Source organism: Diorhabda carinulata, chromosome 5, assembly GCF_026250575.1.
Source record: "Diorhabda carinulata isolate Delta chromosome 5, icDioCari1.1, whole genome shotgun sequence".
NCBI classification, from domain to species: Eukaryota; Metazoa; Arthropoda; class Insecta; order Coleoptera; family Chrysomelidae; genus Diorhabda; species Diorhabda carinulata.
This window is the reverse complement of record NC_079464.1, coordinates 9,959,470-9,980,393: the sequence shown is the minus strand read 5'-3', so window position 1 is coordinate 9,980,393 and position 20,924 is coordinate 9,959,470. Positions and strand designations below refer to the sequence as shown.

Below are 20,924 nucleotides of genomic sequence, written 5' to 3'. Positions count from 1 at the left end.
TATCTCAAGTTACACCTTCCTAAATTATTGTTGGTACCATTGAAATTCTTCACTTTCTTTTTTTTGCCCTTTCCCTTCACTTTACTTTAGCGAAGATAATAAGCGTTCGTATCAGAGGTTCGCGTTATTTATAGATAGTTAAAAATTATATAAAATTCTGGATGAGAAATGCACCAATATTTCAAAAGACTATTGACCGTTCTCCTGTGAGATCCAGGTAATTTTTATATAAAAGTGATAAGTGCAAACGATTTTCCAACAAAAGAGTAGGTCGACATATGAGTAGCCATTTTGTTGTATTTCAAACATTTTTATCTAAATTTATTTCAAACATCGTTAAGTGGTTTCAAATACTCCATTTTCATAATTGTCTATTTGATGATTTAAAATTTAAATAACTGTGTATTTATTTGTATGTTGTACTAATTTTATTTGATATTTTTTCACTTCATCTAATAAACAAACTTAAAATTAATCATATTTTTTAGATATTCAAATTGATCTGCAAATAAGATTTAAACGACTAGTAGAAGGCTTATCCTACACATTGTAGTGTAATTTTGGGTTTTATAAACTCGATTTTCATTAAATTCGACATTCAGTAAATATGACCGATACTTTGAAATCAAATAATCACGTCATGGGACTACCCAACGCAGTGTAAGTATTTTTTTATTTCAAAAATGATGTTCAACTTATCGTATTTAATACTTAGATCATTTTCCGACTATTTTTATACATTATTTAAGTATCTGTTTTTGCTATTTTGATGCCAAAAAAATTACCTTGCAATGATTAACATAATTTTAACTATAGAAGTTAAATCTAGATAAAAACTTCGTTTTTATAAGATCTAGTTTTTAGAGTTACCATAAAAACTTGTTCATTGACTATTGATTTAATGTTTCAATTGAAATTATCAGATACTTAAAGGCCCTTGTATTTTTAGAGATTATGACAATAAACTGGATGACTTGGGATGGAAATCGAAGCTGAAAATTCCACCAAAAGACAGAAGAATACAGACTAGCGTAAGTTATCTTCAACTAATCTATAAAAATATCTTGTACATATTTTCATATATTGAACTAGCTTTGATCTTGTGGAGGAATTTTTAGATATCTTAACAAAATTTAATGATCAACTAGAAATTAACATTAGAAAGTTAGTAATATGTAAATTTGCAATTAGAAAATATTAATACAAAATTGACAACTTAAAGCTGTATTGTAAAGTCCATAAATAGGTATTGCTGCATATCTTATTTTAATTAGCCCCAAATAAAATTGCAAATATTTCTGAATTTTTGTGTAATAAAAATCTTTTTTCTCAATTTTCCAGTTTCTTATCCATACAACACCATTTCAAGTATTGTTTTCTCTAAAGTAGGTCTCTTCATATCGAACATGATTCTATTTTGAGATAACTGTCTGCCACTTTTTTTCAAAAATTTCTTTTTCATTTGACCATCTTATGCATATGATTAGCTACATCCATTTTCAGAATTGTTTAATCTAATCTTCTTATCTATTTGTTTTGTCATAACTGCCAGCTTCTTATGACTTCTCACAACTTTATGTTCATTACTCTAAACAAAATATTTTTGAAATAAGAAAATTTGTGAACCAAAACTGAAATGTGAAATGGCTTATTGTCAAATTTTTTAAGTGAATTGTGTGCGTGAATATGCTGTTATGTTGAAGCGATTGTACAAGTTGATTGCCCTTGGTCCTACCATGCTTATCAGCATGTAGTGTTTTTTAGAACTTGAAAGTCCTCAGTTTTCAGTTAACTACACCTTACTATAGTCATGGCAGTGAAAGTGTTAATTGTCCACTCTCTTATCCATAAAACTAGCTTCAATTTCAAGAATTTTTTTCTCTCAAGTAGTTATTTTTGATTATATTGAAGGATGACTCTGTTTTGTGATAACTGCCACTTTTCTTCATGTGTTTCCTTTTTGGTATTCTGATACTACCACATCTATTTTTATAAAGCTGAGTTTTACAAATTTGTTCCTTTCTAACAAAGCCAGAAATAAGCAACTTTCAAGAATTAAATTTCCCAATGAATATGTGTGACTGTAACACCTGTTTATACACTCTCCAATTTGTAGATGATCAGGTAATATGTGCAAATGACAGAAATGACTTAGAATACATGCACACAAAACGAAATTATAATGAGATGTGAGAACTATAAATATCTAGGAGTTTTTTTTGACAAAGATGGGAGAGATGATACAGAAATAGAATGAAGAAGGAACAGAACACTAACTAAATCACTAAATGGAATACTGAAATGGGAAAACATTGAAAATTGAGGATCTACAATGCAATGATTAGGTGTATGTTGGTATATGAATCAGAAAAGTGGAGAATAACAGAAAACTAAAGAGAAAAGTAGAATCCACGGAAATGAACGCCCTAAGATGAGCAAATGAACCCGAAAGAAATAATTATAGAATGTATTGAAGGAAAGCAGTTGATTTGGTATGGGCATGTACAGAGGCTGGGGTAGGAAAAAAATAATGAATATCAAAAATCTCAACAGTAAAAACTGCGGAGATAGGAAAGATTAGAAATTAGGCATCAGACAATTTCATAGGATGTTTTGAACCTAAATTTATATATATAATAATAAACACATGTTGACAACATTGAAGCAGAGGTTAACTATCTATGTTTATTTAAACTAACAATTTTCTTTGAATACCCATCTATTTGTGTACCAATTAATATTTTATTGTTATCATCTATTGCAAACAATTGATTATATTGTATATATTTAATTATTACCTAGATATATTTACACATTACTAACTTATAATGGTAGAATGTATTGTAAGCTTCATCCTGTAAGTGATTTTATCAACCAATGAAAGAAAGACTTGAAACTTGTGGAAAAAGTCCCAGAACACCTAATATTTCGAAAATTTCACATTACATACTCTATGAAAGTTGTAGGTTTTGATGAAATCTATTAAAATAAAACTCTTGTAATGATATACGACCGTCCAGAAAAGTTTTGTAAACAAAAGTCAATTTTTATTTTAACGGAAGGCTTATTTTGTTTGCACTTTCATGTTTCTCCAAATGTCTTTAACAAAAATGATCCCAGAATAATATAAGCTGAAGGACATAAATTCAATAGATATGATTTTATCTACATTTTTACAAGCTGGTATTAACTTTCCGAAATGACCTTTAAAGAACTTATGAAGTTGTGTAGAGCAGTAGAGATTAGTCAAATTCTCTAAACCTATTTTAAAATCTACCATTGTGAGAATAAAATAGCTGGAGTTTTTAGCAACACATCAGTTGGATTTTTGAATCATATTTTGGGTTTTGGGAATATTTTCACACAGTATATTGGTCTAATCATTTCTAGTAGATAAAATTGCACCCTTTAGTTTTGATATAACGTCGCTAAGAAATATTTCATGGGGAGGTGGTAGGTAGTGGTTATCGAATGCTAACATGCTAATCATACCCAAAATTCAACCAAAATGTACATTAGTAATTTTGTTCCCATATGCCAAGTAATAATTTAAAGAAATCTATAAGAAATTCTTCTTAGATGGATAGATGATGTTTCAAACAAGCAATTTTGCAAATATAGGGGTATCTATGGACTCTTAGATCCATGCTAAAATCAAAGAAAATTTAGTGTTTAATAAAATGGTGCTTGTTGGTTGAGTATTACAATGAGTGATTTGTTCTTATCGATTCTATTTCAAATTAAACTAACCTTGTATCTCAAGTGTACAGATAACATAAATTGCATATTTAGCAGTTCATTATAAATCAGAACTATATAGATAAGGCATGGGTTGTGGCACATTTATTATCATTTATGACCAAAAAATAAACAACTACTTACATAACAAATATTGTATTATGTTACTGTTCTAATTTTTTAGCTTCATAATCTTATTCAGAATATACATATTTTTTTATTATAAAAAGATACCTATTTTGAATTTGTAAACTTATTATTTATATAAGAGAAAAGTAAAAATGAAACGTTTTTCTTGAATCCTTGTATAGTTTACAAAATTTTTTATATTTATATATATCATAAAGAAATGATGTGCCTTGATAACAAAATAAGTAATTAGAATGTGGTTTTTGGAATAAATGAATGTATAGAATGTGTGTGTGTGTCTATATGTCGAATTTTTTTAAATATTTCACAACAACTAACCTACGATATCAAAAATATTAATCACTTAAAATTTAACCCTTCAAATGGAACATCCGTTTATCAGACAGATACAGATTACAGATTTGTACCCCTCTCCCTAAGGGACGAGTAAAGGAGTAGGGTTTTGTATGTGCCTCAGTCTAACTCTACTTTTAACCATTACAGGATGTTCTCTGTTTGTCACAGGATTTCTTATAATTGACTGATAGTAATTGCTTATGTTCCTTTTTGTTTTAATTACTTCTTTCTGATAATTTGGCTTCATTTTATTTTTGAATGTTAGTAATTACATATGCTGAATATTTGTTTTAACATGTCCTTTTATCAAGTACTTCTTTGTGATATTAGGCATATTAGACACTCGAACATACAAAAACGAAAGTAAAGTCAAACCAAAGAATATCAAAAGTATTACCAGACCAACACAGGACTAAAACAGGGAGATCCGTTATTCACTAGGCTGTTCAATATAGTATTAGAATGAATAGTACATGAAATTTGTTTGAACAGAACGAGGACAACGCAACTACTGGCATACGCAGATGATGTAGTAATCCTTTCAACATCAGAAAACGAGTTTAAGGAAACCTGCAGTCTTCATAGACACAATGATAAGTCGAAGTTCATGATCATGACAACCACAAAGGGAAAGATCAATGAGAAGTTTGTCAATACAACTAAACAAAGAAAAGGTAATGAGCTTAGAACAAGTTGAAGCTATGTATATCTTGGAGTGGTTATCAAGTGACGAGGGAGGAAATCTGGAAGTTAGGATGACGAGGGGAAGTAAGTAGTTGGGAGCGCTGAATGCGATAATACGATCCAAAATAATCTTCAAAAAGGCGAAGCTATATCTACAAAACAATACTAAGACCAACAGTGGGCTACAGTGAAACGTAGATTCTTAACAAAGCAGAGGGAGAGAAGTTAGATATACAGAACAGAAATACTTAGAAGGATACTATGAAGTAAAATGGAGGGAGAATTATGGCTGAGGAGACCAAATAATCAAGTAAGGAATCTATTTGGAGAAGCAGAACTAAGCAAAATAATAAAATCCAAAAGAATAGAGTGGCTGGGTCACATTTATTAATCACCTATGAACTGTTTTATGTGAGAATTAACAAAAAAGTAAGATGGGGTAAATAAATGCTTTAAAATATTGAGTGAGTTCACAAAACAGAAGCTAAACTTCCACATCTGTGAGGCGGGCGTTCGTCATAACGCCAAAAAATCATGTTAGGGTTAAAATATACAAAATTTTCACTTCTGATTTTTGTTTGGTATCGTAATCTCCAATCCTAAACTACTTAAAACTCCTATGGTGACATTTTATTAACAATGATGAGCTTGTGGATTCCCCTTCATTTTATACTAATAAATGATAAATCCATTACTGATGTAAATTATTTAGTTCATATCATTTGAATAAATATTTGTGGAGGCGAATATTCCTAATGCCATTTGAACACTTCCAGGATGTTACTGACACAAGGGGTAACGAATTCGAAGAATTCTGTTTGAAAAGAGAAATGCTTATGGGAATTTTTGAAAAAGGTTGGGAAAAACCGTCTCCCATACAGGAAGCCTCAATCCCGATAGCGTTATCTGGAAAAGATGTACTCGCCAGAGCAAAAAATGGAACAGGTATGTGTAAAACATTGCGAACATTATATACTTTCTAACTTTGTTTTTTCAATTGAAAATATGGCATATTAGTAGACTGAACTTGAGATTGAATGTCGGGTGCGGGGGACATATATGCAACACAAATAACTTGACTTGTTATATTATAATGTTAAACACAATAGTTTAACATTGAAACTGTCACATACAATATTAAAAACGTGATCCAATCTATTTGTTGTAGTTCTTTCACTAGGAATTCGTGGTGTATATATTTTCTCAAGAATTTGCTCTCATAAACGCTCTATTCCAAAGTTTGCATTCAAATTTCCATTTCAGATTTTCACCACATATTATATGAAATACAATTCGCAATGAAATATTCACAACATTCTTATTTGTATTCATGCCCATTGTCATTTACATGCGATTTAGAGGAATTTTTAAATATAAACAAAGAAAACTATAAATTGTTGATATTTTCTAGATGTTCATCTGCTAATATGTTGTCCCATGTTTTTATGTGCCATTTATTGTTTATTATATTGGAATATGGTCAATGATAGTACTGTAAATAGATTTCTATATCATTTACACATTTTTCCACTAATTAATGAGACACATTACTTCGTTTAAATTATAATCAATTTCGTGTATTTGAGACAAAATGTAGTTCTTAAAGACTTTTTACTCTGAATTACTAGTTCAATTTTCTATCTTTCTAAAAAAAGTGATAATGATAAAAATTTTCCAGGTCTTATAACTCTAATGCTACTCTTTTTTTTGTATAAAGCAAACACAAAAGAGTAAACCTTATTTACACTCGAGGAGTTCAAGTGGTGCCTGCCATGTGTAGATGCCTGTAGATATTGATCTTTAACTTCTGTAGATCGTAGTGTTTGGGAAAGATGTGTCTTGGTAGCTGATTCCACAGGCTTGTACTTCTCCAAAGAAAGGATTCAAGATAAATTGACGTTATGGACGTTTGCAGGCAAACAGGCACGGCTGCATGTCGAGTAGGTCTTGCAAATACTGATCTATGTGGGATTTTGTTGGACAGCTCGGTAGAGCATCTGCTGTGCTAGTGTCTAAAAAACAGAGTTAGGTCAGCGACCTTTTTTCTATGCTCTAAACTGTCCAAAGTTTCTGGTCAACTCTCGATCTCCCTTTAAGTCGAACTGCTCTCTTCTATATTAAGTCGAGCTTCTTCAAGGTATGCTTTGGAGCCGAATTCCAAGTATATGAGCAATACTCTAAAGATAAATGTATTTTTGCTCTGTATAAATAAACTATGTGTCCAGTAATTCACTCACAACTTGAAAAGTAGATTAGTTTAAACTAATGCCATGGTAACACAAGGATTTTTTGGAATTGCTTCAATACAATTGTAATATTTGTGAAACTTGAAAAGCACATTACTATTTAATATTGATTTTAATATTGTTCCGCCTCACCTCTCAATTACTACTTAAGTTTAAAGGAAAACACATTTAGGTTTCTAGCTGAAGGCAAACTACTTCTAATATAATATACTAATAAGCAGACTTATTATCACACATCTGTTTTCTGGGGTTACCCACCAAGTTAGATTTGCAAATTCCACTTCATGATGGTAATTTGGTTATGTGTGTAACTGTAAAATGCCCTTGAATTAACCAACTTGTACTAATACTTCCTTCATCATAGTTTACAGTTTTGACCATGTTGCACTTAGTCACAAAGTAATTAGGTCAAAAAGATAGTTTGAGGCATATGAGGCACTTCTTTCTTTTTGTCAGATAATTTTTCAATAGTTTTTTAATTATAAATATTGAATAATTATTTAATTTAACTCTTTGAAATGTGAATTATATAGTTAATTTAACATATTATTATTAAAAATTGTTTATTTGTTGAATTCATCCAATTCAGTTTGGTTTATTTAATAATGAATTATTTTATGTGTATTAATCAAATTTTGTACTTAGGTAAGACTGGTGCATACTGTATCCCTGTGCTGGAACAAATTGATCCGAAAAAAGACTGTATTCAGGCGCTTATTATAGTGCCCACAAGAGAATTAGCATTACAGACTTCACAAATATGCATCGAACTGGCCAAATACTTAGAAGTATGTATTTTTGTATTATTAATTTCTGCCAACATATTGGCCTATTGATATTTTCATTCTACAAGTAGAAAATATTAAAGGTTACTTTCTTTTTAAAATCAAAACTAATCAATTTTACATCAATATACAATTATATTAGAAACAGAACTAGAAAATTTCTATCTTTATGTATATGTTCAGCTCAATCTAGAGAGAAATTATTGCAAACAGGAGATCATCACCTTTTCCGATAGTCAAGCAGCCATTAGAGCTCTAACACCTGAAGACGGTAGACCTAGCAGATAATGCGGAGGGCAGATTGTGTTGCTCAGAGGACGAAACCTCTACCCACATTTCTCTCGAGTTGTGAAACTACAAAGCACTCCACTTGGGAGCGCTTGAAATAGAAGACGAATATCTCTGGCAATTACAGCTATCCCACATTCTAGACTTTTTTAAAAAGAGTAGGATTATCGGATCACCTATAAACACTGGCTTATCCAGTATTACAGCAAGAAAGGGGAACATAATAGATCCTTTGGGTCGAAGTGTAAGCGATGCCCCAAAATCCAGACATACATACATACAAACAAGTGTTCTGGTGAAAACGATGGTCCAGTAAGTCAAGTATGAGTAGATAATCTCACACTTATGTTGAAATTTCTAACATTTACATGATATTGAAGGGAAACTGTCGTGACTGTTCAGTTTCACAACGTTCTTAAAATAATAAATCAGTCATTTCTATATGTACTCTTTCCTTATCTTGTTGTCATATGCTTATTGAAACAGGAAAAGCTAGTTTTTACAATCATGTCAAAATCATCACAAACTTGTAAAAGTTGTAAACAAAATACAAAGGAATAACTTGACAAAGAACTAAAAGAAATAGAATAATTTCAATCAAGTTCAATAGAAAATAAGCCAGAGTAAAAGGTTTGAAAAAATTAATAATAATGATAATTGTCATAAGGGAATTTACCTTTTTTTAAGTAAATTCTATTTATTAAAATTGATACAGGAAAAATCATTGAGAAAAAAAGTGTTTTTTAGATACAAAATAGCAATTCATTCTAGTAAATTGAACTCTGAATTGCAATTATATGAAATATATCACAATAGAGTTTGTAGATATAAAATTACTAGATTGCTCAGCGTTATCATATTACAAATGGCGAAAGATGAGCTTAAGTCTAAAACCAGGTTTGATACGAATTACTGTCAAAACAAGATTAAGTGATACTAAAGTTAACCTAAATAATCGCTGTCACTGCCAAACAAGGTCCATGGCCTACTTGTCGTACAGTACATTATCAATAAATAAAAAATATCGAGAAAAATATGAGTGGTGTGTCAATTTGTCCAGGAGTTTAGAAGCCAAATATTGAAAATGAACTCTAAAACTAATCTTTAACTTCCTATGATCCCAAGGATTATTACACTATCTCAAGACAAGCGCCAAAAAGTTTTTGTGAACGAACAGATATTTATCTATGTGTTATTGGTATCGGTCTATATCCATCTAATCTATCAATGTGCAATAATTTTCTCTACAAAAGAGAAAAGTACAATAAAAAACTATATTCCAGCCATAGAGACCTAAGATCTAGAGAACATACCATTAACTGAATTTAAATAATTGGTTTATCAATCTGAGCATTACATTGGATAGAATTTCTAATGTACGATTAGCTTAATCATCAGTTATTTTTAAGTATCTACTATATTTTAAATTCAGGTTCGTGTTATGGTGACAACAGGAGGTACAAATTTGAGAGATGATATAATGCGCATATACCAAAAAGTCCAAGTTATAATAGCTACACCGGGTCGTATATTGGATCTGATGGAAAAAGGAGTTGCGGTAATGGATCAATGTAAGATTCTCGTACTGGATGAAGCCGACAAATTGCTTTCTCAGGATTTTAAGGTATATACCTATTTTTTTTTAATTAATTAAAAGAAAAGTGATTGATAATTGATAAAAATATTTTGTAAATTTGGCATATTAGTAGACCGGACTTGAGATTTAGTGTCAGGTGCGGGGGACATATATGCAACACAAATAACTTGACTTGTTTTTATATTATAATGTTAAACATAGTAGTTTAACATTGAAACTGTCACATACAATATAAGAAAACTAATAATTATTAGATACATTAGAAAAAAATTATAGTGAGCTATTTTAACTTGTTTAAATATATTGGAAAAGCATGAATGAAGCAAGAAAAAGTGGCAATTATATTATATCATTGTGTTTCTTCTTCCAGTTTTATGAGGAGCATTTTCTGCTGTTTTCATAATGTGAGGTTTAATTAAATTGAGATTGTTTTCCTCGGAACAAAATTATTTAATCAATTGTACCCAGTCTCTCATTTATAGGTTTTATTCCATTTTTAATGTAAAGGGTGATGCTTTTTGTTATTAGGGTGCTTCATTTACTTTTCTTATTTTTTTGCCGGTTTTTTACAATTATAAAAATTATCAAATCATAATACATTATAATACTAGGAATAATAGTGTTATGCTGTGGTTATCATTTTTTTTCTAAAGTTTAATTTGCAATGTCTATAATATATTAATAATGATTCTTAGTGGTTGAGTATTGTCAAGTATGATTAGAAAATTTTCTGCCGCGAAGAAATCTAGAGGTACTATTTGTGGTTCCAATATGTCAACAATGTACTTATGAACATTAAGATTACCTCTTCTAATGATCACCAGATCTGTGTGACCTGTCATAATGCTATTACTGATCTGCAACCATACATATACGTTGGTTGTATGCAGTATTGTATAAAGTCGATCACTTTAATTGGATGAAATCTGTTACATTTTATCACTGATTGTCTTCCCATCTTTCTCCAATCAATGCAATAGATGCAGTACACTCTTCTAGGATAAGATTAAGACCATATTGAAGAGTTTGATTAATCTCTGAAAAATAACTTGTATTTAATAGAGATAAATTAGATAGTAAGAAAATTAAGCAAACAAAAGAAATCTTTCTTTAATTAAAAGATTTAGCCAAATGAATGTGTTATTTTGTTATTTTTGCGGGTAGCGTGTAATTTTTTGAATTAGGTATTTCATAATATCTATCAATAAATTGCTATTTTATTATGTTTTGGATGTATCTATACCAACTCGTTTTCAAAGTTTGGCAATTGTTTTCATAATATAATTTTTTAGGGCATGCTTGATACTGTGATTAAAAACTTACCTCAAGAAAGGCAAATATTGTTGTTCTCAGCAACATTTCCATTGACTGTTGAACAGTTCATGAGAAAACATTTACGTGATCCGTACGAAATTAATCTAATGGAAGAACTTACTTTGAAAGGAGTTACGCAGTATTATGCATTTGTCCAAGAAAGGCAGAAAGTACATTGTTTAAATACTCTATTTTCAAAGGTTTGTTTACTAATAATTAGTGCATAATTTTTTTATTCACACTAAACATGTTCCAATAACTTTAGATGTTGTTTTCCTATTTCAGTTGCAAATAAATCAAAGTATTATTTTCTGTAATTCGACCCAAAGGGTTGAATTATTGGCCAAGAAAATCACAGAACTGGGTTACTCTTGTTACTATATTCACGCGAAAATGGCGCAAGCCCACAGAAACAGAGTATTCCACGATTTTAGGAATGGTTTGTGTCGAAATCTAGTCTGCTCAGATCTATTTACCAGAGGTAAGTATTGTTTACTATTAGGTGATACTTTTGTTTCATTAAATTGTTGAGAAAAATATACATTCAAATTCCTTTCCATTCTTTTGGGATTTGGCAGAGGGACCTAATTAATATGCTTCAAGTGTATTACGCCTCTTATAGTGGTCATACTTTGGTATAGGATATAGTGCGGAACCTTTTCACCATTTAAATTGGGCATTAATAAGAGAGGCCTCATAAGCCGATTTGCTTACAAAAGTGACTTATAAAATTGTTATAGTTTTGTATAGGTTTATCATTTTATTGTATTATATGGAATAAATAAAATATAACAATAATATAAAAAACGTAAAATTACAATATAAATTTTTTTAATATCTAAGTTAGTGACTTACTTGACTTTGTTTTTTATTTGAAAGTTAATTATTTAGATTAAGCTTTGTAACACGCAGCTTTAATTGATCATCTAAATGTTCGCACACCTGTAATATGCATTCTTAAACTTGTTTTAATTTTTTTCGTGCGAGAAAATGTTGTCTCGTAACAGAAAGTACTACTTTCAAAGCAGAAAAGTTTTTGTAGGCATGGATATTCAACAGCATTCTTCCAAATGTCTGAGGGATCCTTTTTGGCATTAACAAGAAATTTGATGATACTATCTTCTCCCAGGTCAATTAACTCCATTTATAGTTCTGCAGGAGCCTCGGATAAATCTATTAAATGTGGTTCAAATGCCAGTTTCATAGCAGGAGGGTGCTCACCAAAATCAGAAAATCTATTTGTATACTCTTCTATTAAAGAATCCAAGACATCTCCATATTTATCAAATATTTTCACAGTTCTGCTCATTTGACATTTTTGCTAGTTCCGAGCAGTGTGCAAATATCTCTGAGAAAGAGAGAGATGTTTTGAAAAATTATAATTTTTTCTGCACACTTGGATCTTTTTTCACATTTCATAAATATGATTATTTCCACCTTGCTGGCAAATATTTGAATTGTTTTGTTTTGTCATAATACAAAAATGTAATGTAAATGACAAATACTTCATCTGATAGATTACAAAGTTTTCCTTGTTCTTGATAAGATTTTAAAATTTGTCGTCGAAGAGACAAAACTTCCATCAAAACCTGACATAATGATAACGAGTGAACCTTGCAGTAGTAGGGTAGCATCTGCCGACATTTACAATGACTCATTGCATTTACGCGAATATAGTTGACAATAACAATTTATTTAAGTCTAAGTTTCCTTTTTTAAATTAAGTAACAAATCCTTCTTCTTATGTCTCTTCAGCTTCAACAATACATTATTTAATTATTTCACTAGAGAGTTTTCCAAGTATATATGCTATTTTGTACTAAATCGGGATATTTATGTTCTTTATGTGTCAACTGATGTATATTTGCATTCGCTTTTTTTCAAACCATTTAAAACTATATTGCACAACAAACAAAACATTTTATCTTTCACGTCAACAAAGAAAAAATCTGATTCCCATTCAGCATTAAATGTTCTGTTTTGATCACTTAATTTTCTTCTCTCAATATTTGATATGATGGATAATGAACGAATATCAAATAATATCTTTAATAAAGCGTATGTTTACAAGGAAGACAGTAAAACCGTTTAACTGTTATAAGCACCTCTGGTATATGATATCTCTTATATTTGGAACTTTAAGTTCTTTTTGTAATATTCGATTTATCACGTCAGTGATTATATGAAATTATATGAAATTGATGTGTTGACCTAGCACCAAATATACAAATGAATGTTATGACAGTTTTCTATAAAGTGGCTAATGTCTGTGTTCTTCTCATGTAATGGAGTCTGTATACTAAGTGATGATAGAAGTATTAGGTTGAGTTTACACATGCACTGTAAATGTTTGAACTTTGTGTGAAAAATAATTTGCATGTTATTTTAATTTTTACAGTTCTTACTTTCCAAAATCTGTAAAATAGTCGATACATTTAAAAAAAAGTCCTTTGTATTTTAGGTCCATAATTTTTTTTTTGCAAATTGGTCTCAAAGTCCCTTTTTTTTAAATTTTTCAACAAAGACTGTTTTTTATATATACCACATTGTCGCACACCTTTAATTTGACATTTTTTTAATTTGTTTATGACCGCCAGATGAAATTAAATATAGTTGTATGATGGGAAGTGAAAATTATCACATTTAATTACTTTTTTTCTTAAAAAACTGTCAGTGGTTACAATCGTCATTCACTCATCGTGTCATTACAAATATATGCGTTAGTACAATTCTTACTAACACTTCCCTTGACCTCAATTCCCAAGAAAATGTGCTGCTTCAGGTATTCTCTTACCCAACTTACACTTGGTAGGGGATTACATATATAAAAAAATCATTTATATATTATTGATATTTATGAGTATAAAGGTAGGTCCCTAAAAGTCCCTTTTTTGCATGCTTAAGTCCCTTATTTTGAAAAAAAAATGTGCTAAAAGCACTGGGAATCGCAAACAACGATAAAGCCGTGTCTTCGTTAAATTATGGTTTGGTCGTCGACCTACTTTGGGTGCTTCGGTTAAACTTGTAGAACTCGCAGCAGAGGATTCTACATGCTATAAAAAACCATCTTTTCATTTTCTTCTGGTTTGTGTGTGATATTAAGATATCTTGCAAAAGAAATTTTTTTCGACTAAGTTTGAGTTTTTGGAAGCGTTGTTGATATTCATATTGAACACACGCATTTCGATAAGCAAGTTTTAGTTTATCTTTAGTCTCTGGGGGCGATAACTTGGGCATCGAAACGCGCGTCAGACTGTAATCGTGTGTGTTGGTGTAGTGGTACTGTAAACAGTGTGTTTAGATTTTTTCACTTTATCGCAATATTTGTATTATGTCCCAAAATACACAATTTCAAATTATATCCCTGAAATTTCTAAAGCTATCTATGATGCATTAAGAAACTTTGTTATAAACTACTGTCAAGAAAAATTAGACGCTTAACTGAAATATAGATCTAACTAAAAACTGGCGAACGGACGACGACGATCTGCATGCACTTGTTTACACTTGAAAGTTTTGATTTTTTGTGCCAAATTTTGACACATACGCCAGTGATTTCAGGAGGATGCAGACCTTTTTGGTCTAAGCATGTACAAATCAATGCTTAAACTTGCCAAATTATTAATTGACTGTCGCGCCAGTTTTTATTGGCTCCACTAAATCCATACTTGTGTAAACACCATTCAGAAGGAATAATTTTTCAAGTAATGTGATAGCTTTACCACCAATAGTTAAATATTAGGTTAGCAGTAACAAATGCCTGTGTAGACACGTTAACATATTAACGTCAGCTTCTTGGAGAAACATAGCTCAACATGTAATATGTGGACGTGCTTGATTTTACTAAAAAAGAATTTTTTGATGTTCATTTAGATAAAGGGGATATAATCCACATAACGTCCAGCTGTCATACTGCTTCCAATAAACAGTTACTATGAGCAATAGCCACCTAAACCATTACTCCAACAGTTCTATAATTAACCTTTCAATGGTAAACCTGATAACATGTTGCTTTCTAAATACGATAATGTCATTCTGCCTCTCAGTGCTGTCATTCTCTGCACTACTTCCAACCTTCCTTACCATTCTTGAACCATTAGATTTGAAGCATTATCTTCTTAAGAAGCACATGGATATGGTGTTATTAGTTCAGTTCAGGTATTTTAATACTATACAGACATTACTATGTAAATGTAGCATGGATAAATATGAGGTTTCTTATGTATGAACTTGTTCTGAATTTTAACAAGAAATTATGACTTAATCTTAAATTTTGATTTTTTTAAGTTTGAAGTAGACAGCTAGAAAAAAATTATGTGTTTCTATGAGAAATTGTTCAAAAACAGGAAAAAACTTATATAAAGTGCTGACAGTAAATAAAATTGTGAAAGTAAAATCTAGATTTAAAAATGAACTTCGAGTAGAAAATGAGATAAGGACAAATTTGTTCGTACCAAAAAACAAAATCGCTTTAGTCAATAATTATTCTTTGGAATGTTTATAATTGCAAATTGAATTTCAATAAGATTTTTTTTCATAAATATGATTTTGTTTTCAAACTTTGGTGCGCCTTCTAATCATTTTAGTGCCACTTTAGGGTTCGCGCCCACAATGGAGAAATGTTTTATTAGAAGATATTTCTGCCTGAATTTAGTAGGTTTACAGGGCTAGGATGTGTGTTCTAGTACACATTAGAACACCACTTTCTGAGACTCATCTGATAAATGAGTTTTATATGACTGGGGGTCATCTTTTTTTGCTGCCTCAAGTATTTGTAAAGTAATTTCTAAAAGACTTGAACACATACAAGGTATTGTTAGGACTTATCTTGTTAATTGAGACTAATATGTGTTATTGACACAACACTTAAGATTTTTTATATCAATATAAAGGTAGTCAAATCATGTTTACAACAAAAGTGATACATTATTTCATTATCACATAGTGTTTATATTTGTCAATACTTTTCATATTACTTCTATTATTAATTATGGTTTTCGTTATTATATTAAAGGTATTGATGTACAAGCAGTGAACGTTGTGATCAATTTTGATTTTCCGAAGATGGCAGAAACATACCTACATCGCATAGGAAGATCAGGTAGATTTGGTCATTTGGGTATAGCAATCAACTTAATCACCTACGATGACAGATACTCACTACATCGTATCGAACAGGAACTCGGTACAGAAATCAAGCCGATACCGAAAGTCATCGATCCGAAATTGTATGTTCCCAAAGTAGATGATGAAGAAATTGAAAATACCAAGTAAATAATTGTGTACAAATAACAGTGTGACTTCATTATAAAAAAAAACAAAAAACTTGAATCATGTAAATATTTAAAAAGGAAAATACGGAACTGAAAAAGTACTTTTTTAATTTTCCATTATCAAAGAAAATATTTTTTTGTTTAAATTTTTTATACAAAGTGCAAATTTATGGGAATACAATCTTTAATGCAGGAGTAATATTGTGAGATTGTGTGATATTTATTGATGCAAATGACCAGAACTTCTGTAGGTTATGAAAGTTGCAGTCAAAGGCAAAATGTTTATATTCTTAAACACATTCAAAGGAATGTATAAAAACAAAATTTAAATTACACACATTTTTTAAATTTTTCAACTATAGAAATATACAGTAATAATTCATTCCAGAACTATTAAAATTTTATCATCAGTTGATATTAACTGAAGGGTTGAAATTTTCATAAAGAAAAGTATGATATTATTTGAACTACTAAATTAAAAAGATTAAATAGTGATCGGTAGTGTCAAATATATTGTCAATTAAATGGTAATCAGTTTTATGGTACATTTAAAAAGTGGTACATTTGTCCATCGAAATGGTAGATTTTCAAAACATTCTAATAAACAAGTAAAACATAAATTTTATTATGCATTTGAACTAAACCACTTGAATGTGTATATCTGAATTATGACTGACTAATGATAAATTGTGATATTTAATGTACAAATATTCACTTAAGAATCAGGCATAGTGTTTATCAAAGTTTTATGCAGTTGAATGTCTTTGGATGTGCTTGAAATATTTTTTTTACTTTCACTTAACAAAATCTTGTTATGTACTTTTTTGTATATTTCCTAAAATGATTTTCAGCTCCAGCATTACTTTCATGTGGTTGAAATAACATTATTTCCTATACTTTTTATCTAAACCTAATCAGTTTGCAAAATATTTTTCAGTAACAAAAATTTTACCAGTGTAATTGAACTACCGTGAATTGTACTCCAAAATTATCAATAGTATACTATTAAGTGTAAGAAATATTCATGATTGTGTCAGTTGTACTTGTAAGAAAATATTGTTTACTTGCCTAGTTTTATGTATAAGTTCTGCTCATTTGCATTTAATACAGTAGGGAACTTATTCGGACATAACGCAGGTGAATTTTTTTCAGGATGCTTGTTATAGATTGTGAAAGCGTTGGAGAGTTTATAGTGTCATGTAACACCTTGTCTGTGATAAAAAATTTTCAATTTTCATAACAACTCGTTGGTATCTTTTCAAGTAAAATGACTACATTTATCAATGATGTTTATCAAAATATTTCAATCTCACGCTCCGTAATTACTATTAAGATATTTATAATTTTTCTAAAAGTGTTACTATATGAAGTTTGCTAATGCGTTTTATAATTATTTTGTATTGGATTCTTAATCAAACTTTATTTTATCGCATACTTTTTACATAGATCACTGTGAATAGACAACTCCAAATTTGAACACGTCATTGTTATAAATAGATTTTAGTGTATTTTTTTTATACCAATGAAGTTAGTCTCATATTAGTGCTACTGGTTCCCGTCATATTTATTATTTAACTTGTCCCAATCACAGCTCTTTTCAGTCATAATTATTCATATCAAAATGTGCTCATTTCATTAAATGATCTTAAGAAATGGCTGAAAAGTATATTTATTTTCAAATAACTATAATTTAAAATGATTATTTTTCATAAAATTAATTGAAACATTATGAAAACAATATCTGCCATAACGGCAAGCAGAACGTTGTGTTGGTAGTTTTCTTGGTATAAGAATTAGTTTAAAATGTGATACGAGTAACGATCAATGGTAACCCTCTAGCTTTTCCATTTATCACGTGACAACATTTTTCTCATTTCCTGCAGTATTCATTAGTGATCATTTACTTTACGTCGCTAGTTTTAAACATAAAAATTGATTTATTTTTCACTTAACTCTAATCAAATATAAATTAGGGGGACGTCTCAGGAGAGATGCGATCTCATAGGCACAAAGAGTAGGAGTAGGAACTGTCAACTTTCTTAATTATTTTTTCAAAATATTTGTTTTATAAATGTTTCATTTGGTTTAAGGTTAAACTGTCTAAATTTTAGTGGTTTCTCGAAATTTATAAGATTGTTGTATAATGTACGACCATCACCAATTTACTTCTTCAATTTTGGTGCCCGAAAATAGATTTTATGTGTTTTTGCTTGTAGTTTGCTTTGCCGAAAATTAGCATATAATTCTGAATCCAATTTATCTCTGGAAAGCAGTTGAAACACAGGAGTGAAATGTCAATTGAATCTAGATTTTTAATCCCAAGCCTTTATTTATAATTTCCTTTCTGGATAGGACCGAGAGCCTCGATTAGCTATCAGGTACACAAAAAAATTATATGGACAGAATTTATGTACATAAATTTTTTGTTAATAGTGTATATTGAAACACTCACATTGTATCCTCTAGCAGTAGTTTGTCTTGATCCGCCTCTTCCAAGTTTTTTTGCTCATTTGTCTTTGCTCAAAATAACTCACTAAGTTCTTTATAATAGTATCCAGTATTTCAGTGGGATTAGTTTAAAAGATCTGTAAGTGGAGTATTTTGATTTGTCTAATTTAAACTAAAGTTTTTTTTATATCTTTTGAATACTGCAAATGGCAAATATTTAATTTTTTTATTAACTTCTTAAAATGAAAATTTATAATTAAAAATATGGAAAAGATGGGGCTCGTCAAGGTATTGGTAATATAAAATTCAAAAGGAAAATTCCTTTGATTCGTGTGCTGCAGTGACTAAAATTCTTTCCAAATGTTGAAATAATAAAACTACATTTTTGAAGGGAATGATTTGTACAAAAAGGAATTTTCTGAAATTCTTACCAGATTATACTTCTGAACTATATTAAATGAAGAGCTTAAGTTCATTGAACTTTTATAAGTGTATCAAATTTTCATTTGACTCTATCATGACAATGAATATTTATATAGTAACACACTTCATGTAAAAATTATCTTTAGTATACAATCGAGTTGTTTTTAACGCTCTCCAACCTTCTTTTTGAAACACTTTCTGTTACCCACGTGGTTTCAAACTCTCCATTTCGACTTGTTGAAAAAAATTCATTCAAACATATTGTTGATTATACTACCGGGAGAGTTGCGTCCATCAAAATCTCCGTTTCTCGGTGGTACCGTTTTACAATAAGCGTTTTGGTTGATAATGAGATATCTCTAGAAGAATATTTATTGTTATGGACTAGATATGCTACTTTTGTGCGAGGAGAAAAATGACTCTGATAAGTGACAAAAGTGATGCGAAAAAATGGTTATCGGTAATTTTGTGATAAGTGTACGCTCAAAATTTTACTTAGGAGATTTTTTATTTGTACCAGTTGTTGATCTTTCGACTGGTTCTTACTGAAAACGATTTTTAAAAGATCTATTATTAAATATGTCTAAATTTACGACAGGTTTAATATTTGATTTTTATACGAGATTCCAGAGACATATTTAATATTATTTTGTTTTGTGATATTGGCGAGGATGTTCTAAATTCGACATTTTTATAAAATTTTGTCAGATCCAATTTTTTATATGCAATCTCAATGAATCATATGTTTTTTTTTAAATCTGGGGGGGAATATCGTATTTATATCATCATGAGTTGTTATGTGTCTGCAAAAATCATTTTTCATGATCATTATTTATTTTTTACATGCGGGTAACAATTTTTGCATACACGCAACAAAAATTATTTTGTTATAAAAATACCTGAAAATAAAAAAGCGGGGAGTTTCATTTATTACTTGTTATATTTTAGCAGTGTAATATGATTATGATAACGAAAGTTTATAATTAAATCCAAAATTCTTTTATCAGTTTGGTTCTAAATCTGTCATAAAAGTACATATTGTTTGAAAATAAAAAACTACTCCCTGCAAAACTTAGTCTTATTTTTTTCCATTTGTAAGGTTTTACTATAAGACCCAATCCAGATTCGCGAGGCACCTTAAAGAACCTCCCAACACGAGTATTAGTGAGCGAAGGCGACAGAAGTGCGAACCATTCACTCTCTGGATTTATTCTATATGCAAGTCCTTAGGCTCATACTTCAAAAATTTTCGCCACTCTCTTTTCTTCGTGAAGAGTCTGGATCGGGATAACATACCAACACACCAAGAGGAACAAAAGTTTTTTCTCCTTAATCATTTTTATTTATCGAAATATTGTCCTTTTAAGTCTATACATTTAGTCCAGCGATGCTCTCACATTCTGAACCCTTCTAAATTATAAATTTGCTGTTTTTATTTTCAAAATAGGCGGATACGTAAGTAATAAGTCTTCATCTGAAGAAAACTTCTGCAAGTGAAACTTTAAGGTTAGGAAACAAATGTAGTCGTCTTTTTTTGTAATTTTTTCTTCTAACTTATCATGCAATGATATGTGATAGTTTTGAGACTGTAATGGCGGATGCAGGTTTCATATACAGTTATGAATAGTTGCAAAAAGTCCGG

The 20,924-nt window shown here is 30.1% G+C and overlaps 1 protein-coding gene across 1 annotated transcript; it reads left to right on the top strand.

Annotated features, from left to right (window-relative positions):
• Positions 1-51: 51 nt before the first annotated feature.
• On the top strand, positions 52-20,178 carry LOC130893953 (ATP-dependent RNA helicase me31b-like). Its single transcript, XM_057800413.1, has 9 exons — positions 52-217; positions 489-660; positions 950-1,031; positions 5,685-5,853; positions 7,800-7,942; positions 9,660-9,851; positions 11,117-11,338; positions 11,424-11,619; positions 16,153-20,178. The coding sequence occupies exons 2-9, from the start codon at positions 608-610 to the stop codon at positions 16,410-16,412; spliced, it is 1,317 nt and encodes a 438-aa protein (XP_057656396.1). The 5' UTR covers positions 52-217; positions 489-607; the 3' UTR covers positions 16,413-20,178.
• Positions 20,179-20,924: the final 746 nt, after the last annotated feature.